The 5,762-nt window shown below is 54.3% G+C and overlaps 1 protein-coding gene across 1 annotated transcript; it reads right to left on the reverse strand.

Moving 5' to 3' along the window:
• Positions 1-1,344: 1,344 nt before the first annotated feature.
• Positions 1,345-5,400, reverse strand: LOC120864243 (bone marrow stromal antigen 2-like). The gene is made up of 5 exons (XM_040241154.1): positions 4,895-5,400; positions 4,079-4,133; positions 3,743-3,794; positions 3,344-3,486; positions 1,345-3,113 (listed from the first exon to the last, which is right to left on the reverse strand). Exons 1-4 carry the CDS (start codon positions 5,237-5,239, stop codon positions 3,363-3,365), a joined length of 576 nt encoding a protein of 191 aa, XP_040097088.1. The 5' UTR covers positions 5,240-5,400; the 3' UTR covers positions 1,345-3,113; positions 3,344-3,362.
• Between the last annotated feature and the right edge of the window lie 362 nt (positions 5,401-5,762).

Below are 5,762 nucleotides of genomic sequence, written 5' to 3' on the forward strand. Positions count from 1 at the left end.
GTTGAGCGCTGCAGAATCAATGCTTTCCAACTGAGGTGCTGGAGAAGACTCTTGAGAGATCCTTGGACAGCAAGGAGATCAAACCAGTCAATCCTAGAGGAAAACAACCCTAAGTATTAATTGAAAGGACTGATGCTGAAGCTCCAGTACTTTGGCCACCTGACTGGAAGAGCCAACTCACTGGAAAAGACCCTGATGCTGAGAAAGACTGAAGGCCAGAGGAGAAGGCGGCAGCGGAGGATGACTTGGTTTGATAGCGTCACCAGTGGAGATCATCAAAAATCATCACTGGAGATGATTTTGAGCAAACTCTGGGAGATAGTGGAAGACAGAGGAGCCTGGCAAGCTGCAGTCCATGGGGTTGCAAAGCAAGGGTCACCACCGAGTGACTGAAGAATGACAATTTCCTCACCCCACTCCCCAACTCCATTAAAGCCACTCAGCAGCCAAATGACCCAGGAATCGGGGATGGACTTGCTGTGGAGACTGACATGGAGCCTGTGTGTCCGCTGACGAGGGCCTCCCTCCCAGGCTAGGACTCCAGGTGCAAAGACAGGGCCCGTGGCAAAACGCATATCGGAGCTCCACTGGGCTGACTTGTGAACTTTAGGGTCAGCTTACCACCGTGATTTCAGATAGGGGTCAAGATTGCATGTGCTCAGCCCTGCCTCCCTGCCAGACCTGGGCAAGTGATTTCAGCCTAGCCTTAGTTTCCATAGCTGTAAAATGGGCATGAACATATAGAACTTTGGTGCCTCCCCACATTCTGCAACCAAAGCTAGTGCTGTATTCACCTCATTCTAGTCTCAGCCCTGCAAACAGGAAGTCTGTGAGTTTTCCCTCTAAGATTTCAATTGGAAAAAGTAATGCATATTCTTCGGAATTTATGCTTTAAAAAATGTATGTATGTATATAATTGTCTGTGCCAGGTCTTATTCGTAGCAGGCTGAATCTTTGTTGTGACAGATGGAATCGTATTTGTTGCCTGTGGGATCTAGTTTCCTGATCAGAGCCAAATCAGGCCCCCCCTGCATTGGGAGAGTGAGCCTTACCCACTGGATCCCTAGGAAAGTCCCAATCTATCTTTTTTTTTTTCCTTCTGTTTTTTGGCTGTGCCTTGCAGAACGCGGGATCTTAGTTCCCTGACAACAGATCTAACCCATGTCCCCTGCAGTTTAAGTGAGGTGCCTTAACCACCAGACCACCAGGGAAGTCCCACCTTTGTTACTTTTTAAGACTTTACTTTTTACACTTTATTTTGGTTTGCACAAACCCAGCAAAGATAGTCCAGAAACACTGCATGGACGCATTTCCGTTTCCCCCACTGTGGTCATCTCTCCTCTTAAGGGGCATGTGTTGGAATGTAGGAACCAGTGCTGACTGATAACAGGTGAACTGAAGTCCGTGCGTTATTCCCATCTCCTCAGTTTCCCCCACTGCCCTTTGTCTGCCCCCGGATCCTCACAGGACCCTGAGTCCTGATGCCTCTGTAGGCTCCCCTGGGTCAGGCAGCTTCTCAGGCTTTCTTGGCGGTGATGACCTTGGGAGCTGAGAGTCAGGTGACCTGCAGGGTGGTCCTCGGGCGGGATTGGCCTGCTGTTGTTCTCGTGGTTGGACTGGGCTTTGGCGAGAAGGACGGGACAGGGCAAGTGCCTTTCTCAGGACACACGTGTGTCCAGGACACGGGTCAACGGCCTGCCTCACCCTGTGACCTGGGTCACGCTGCCCTGGCTGAGGTGGTATCCGTCAGGCTTCTCCACCATAAACCTACCTCCTTCCTCTCTCCCACCTGTGCCTTCTGGAAAGATGGGACAATTTACAGCCCACACCAAAGCCCCGGGACCCGCACACCATCCTCTCGAGGGCCGGATATCTGTGTATGTTACTTGATATTCTTCTGCCTGGGAGATTTTTCTCCTCTCTTTCATTTACTGTTTAGTCAGTCATGTGTTCACATTCCCGTGAACTCATGGACAGTTATTTTACACGTGATGATATTTATTTTATCACTCAAACAGTTCCCACTTTGACTCTTTGTTATTTTCCACAAGCTTCATTCCACTAAAGCATTCGGGAACATTCTCTGTAGTCACATCGAAACCATATGCTTATAAGGGGCTCAGTTAACGAAGGCCACCATCAAACTCCATTTTAGGAGCAGGAGCACACTCAGGGAGAGCTTTCTTTCCTTTGTATTCATAACGTCTCCCAGCTATGGATATTAGTTTCTAGACCAGGGACTGAACCCAGGCCATGAGAGCCTGGAATCCTAACCACTAAGTCATCAGAGAACTCTTCGAGGACTTCATTTTGAGAAGCAGAGAAATCTCTGGGGAGGGGCTCCCAGAGCTGGGTACTGTAGGATGAATAGGAGCTTGGGGGATGGAGGTGGCAGGACAAGGTGACACAGATCTGTCCCGAGTCTGCTCATCCAAGTGTGAGTCCCAGCCCTGCACTTTCTGCCGGAAGGGATTGGGAGCCAGGACAGAGTGTCCCTCGTCTCAGCCTCAGTTTCCTCGTGGAACCAGTGTCATCAGAAGATGAAACGGTAATGAGATGAGAGAAGCCAGGAGATGACAGAAGAAAACTGCAGGCAGGGAGCTCGGACGAGGGTCCTTCGATGCTGCCAGCAGAGAAGAGGGCTGAGGACGCAGGGGGACGGTGCCTGCTGGAACCCCAGAGGTCTTGAGGAACATTCTAGAGCACGGAAGGCTGGCTGTGGACGTCAGTGGATGTCCATCTTTGTCTGCAGGGCAGGCCTCAGATGCGTTGGGAGGTGCCCCAGGAACGCTCCAAACACTTGAGAGTCCAGTTTCCCCCCCAAAAAGGATGTTTCCATTTAGAGTTCAAAGACCCAAGAGGAAAGTGACTTTCTCAGAGCAGTGTCAGCAAGATGGGGGTGCCGCACCCAACTCCCGTGCCATCCCTAGCTCTAAGTGGCCTTGGGCCAGCGCTGCTATTTCCCACTCTTTCAGGACTGCCCTGTCTTGGGCCCCTTAGGCTACCCCATCCTCCCTAGCACCGTGTTGCCACGTGGTCGTGTCAGGACTGGCCAGGACCGGAAGCCTCAAACCGGGAATCGGAGCTGGAGTCGGCCCAGTCCTGGTTGTGGCCTAAAAGACATCAGAATAGGGAGTCAGAGGGAGCCGGATCCCGGCTCCGCCCCAGCCCCACCAGACTCTAGGGCCCCTCCCAACTCACTGAGCCCTCCCTCCCTCTCCAGATACCACTCCCCGGTGCCCAGACCCCTGCCCCGCAGGCAGGCCACCTCCCCAGACCCGGATCCAGCCCCAGCTCCCGGCCCCTCCGAGCTTTCTTCTCCCTCGAGACGCCCCCTTCGTACCGGCCGGCTTTCTGGGACCTCATTTCTTCAGACACTTGCAGATGATGAACACAATCGGGCTCGTCACCACACCCACAAAATAGGAGAGGAACAGGTAGAAGTACCTAGAGGCGTAATCCTCCGCTGAGGCCTCACTCTTTCTTCTGGAATAGAAATCGGGGAACTCAGGCTGCGTCCTCCTGGGCTCCAGGAGGTCTGCGCTTTGCCCTTAAGAATCTCCACTCCTCCCCCAAGTCGCTGGCAGGAGAGTGAGCAGCGGCCACCCCAGGGTTGTGTGACAGATGGGACGAGGCTGGGGCTGAAACTTAGTCCCCTGAGCATCGGGGGTTTTTCTGAGCCGACGGGACTCCGGAGTCGCGGGGTGGAGTGAAAGGGGCGTCCCGGGGCGTGGTCTCGCACCTGAATTTCTCAGAAAGGTCTTGCAGTTGTTGGTTCAAGTTCGCCAACTCTCCTGTTTGAGGGATGGGGTACAGATTCAGGGACCTCGTCGACACAGTGATCTCGCTAAGCCACCTGACACCCAGCCGGGACATCACGTGACTTAGCGCGGTGTTCATTCATCCGCAGCTGGGAAACCCGGCTCCCGGCTCCCGGCTCCCCCACCCCAAATGGAATCTGGCGCCCCTTCCTCTCCCCTGATCACAACCCTGGGACCCTCCCTCCGGGCTCTCAACACCTGGCCTGTCGCTACCCGCCTAGCCCCTCGGCGGAACCCTGGTCATCTGCTTTTCTCACCCTGAAGCTCCTCCACTCGGGCCTGATCCTCCTTCTGAGAGTCCTTCAGCGTCACCTGGGTCAGAGGGGAGGGTCAGAACCTGGACTCCTGTGCCTGGGTGCTGGACCCCTCCCTGAGCCCTGGGGTCAGAGGCGCTCAGATGCACACACCCTTCATTTCCCAGCCAACCCTCCTTCTGCCCCGCAGTCTTCTACCTTGAAGAATGGGCACAACCTCCCACCTTCCCCGGGACCCCCTTTAAGAGTGTGATCCTCTGAATGGGAGTTTTGAAGGCCCCCAGAAGAAAATGTGGAGGTTCCCCCTGCCCAGACTCTAGGAGAATTTTCTAGATGCCCTGGCCGATAGCCCAATAAGGTTAAGAGTTCATTCTATAACCAGAAACAAGGGGCTGGGTTTGGGAAGTGAGAGGGATGATTTCAAAGCCTAAGTTAGATGTCCACGAGACATTCAAGGTGCTCCATTTTAGAACATAAGTGAAAATTTCAAAGGCTCTCAGGATGCAGTGGAAAGAGCTGAGGAGGTCCTGTTCCCAGCCCCTAGAGGGGATTTCTGCTCCCCAAGATTGGCAAGGGGCGTTTCTAGGTCCCCCCATTCAAGCGCCAGAGTTTAGAGATCTTTCATACCCTAAAGGGATACTGACGCACATAATTGGAGTTATAAGGCCAACATACACCAGCACCCCAGAGAGACTTTGGAGGTTCCCAAACCCTGGTGGTGACAAAAAGGACACAGTTTCCAGGTCTATCTCGATCTCCACCAAGACCCTGCAGAGACCTCCAAGTCCGGGGCCCTCTCGAGGGGCTGCAATGGCTTACCACAGTCTGTTTGCACGTGGCCGCTTCGGCTTCCTTCTCCTGTAAGCCTTCCTGGGCCTGGTCTAGCTGGCGCTGCAGGTGTTGGTTGCGCTCCTGACACTCCTTCTGTGCTTGGAGGCCGTCCACGCAGGCCTTGCTGTTGGCCCTGACAGCGAAGTAGATGAGGGGCACAAGCAGCCCCGCCGCCGCCAGGAGCAGCAGCAGCCCCAGCCACAGCGGCAGCTTGCGGCCGCACAGCGCCGACTCACTCGAGTCCTTCTCGGTGTCTGTCGGCATCACGGAGTCACTCATGTCCTTTTCTTTGGTGGGCATCAAGAACTCACTCACGTCCATCTCGGTGTCCATGGGCACTGGTCTGCAGTGAACAGAAGTTTTGCCAAATTGAACTGCTCGAACCTGTATGGGCTAGGACTGCCCCCTGATTAGCATAATAGCGGTGGCGGCCAATGAGAAGCTCCAGGAGGACTGGAGTGACTCGATGACTCTTGAAAGGAGCCCGTGCAGCCAGGGGACAGCCCACGCTTTCGGTTTAGGTTTAGGTTTCAGTTTCCTTGTTCTGGGAAAAAACGGCGGGTTGCTTTTGCCAAATTCTGACCTTGGACTTTCTGGGTTGCATGCTGGCCAGTACGATCCTGTGATAGGGGAGTGGGGCTCCTGGGACACCCCATGTCAAGTCCTTGCCCTTCTCCTACATGTTTCTGAGGGTGACCACCGCAGTTACTGAGCAGCCGGTGCACGCCAGCTCTGTGTTCGTCTGTATCACAAACGGAAGAGGCAGAGAGCTTTTTGGGGGGCCCAAGTCCCCAGCTGGGAGAAATGAAAGCTGAGGCGTGAGTGGTGACTGGGGCGGTGTTGTTTTTGACCGAGG

The sequence above is a fragment of the Oryx dammah genome, unplaced genomic scaffold, assembly GCF_014754425.2.
Source record: "Oryx dammah isolate SB20612 unplaced genomic scaffold, SCBI_Odam_1.1 HiC_scaffold_5, whole genome shotgun sequence".
Lineage (NCBI taxonomy): Eukaryota > Metazoa > Chordata > Mammalia > Artiodactyla > Bovidae > Oryx > Oryx dammah.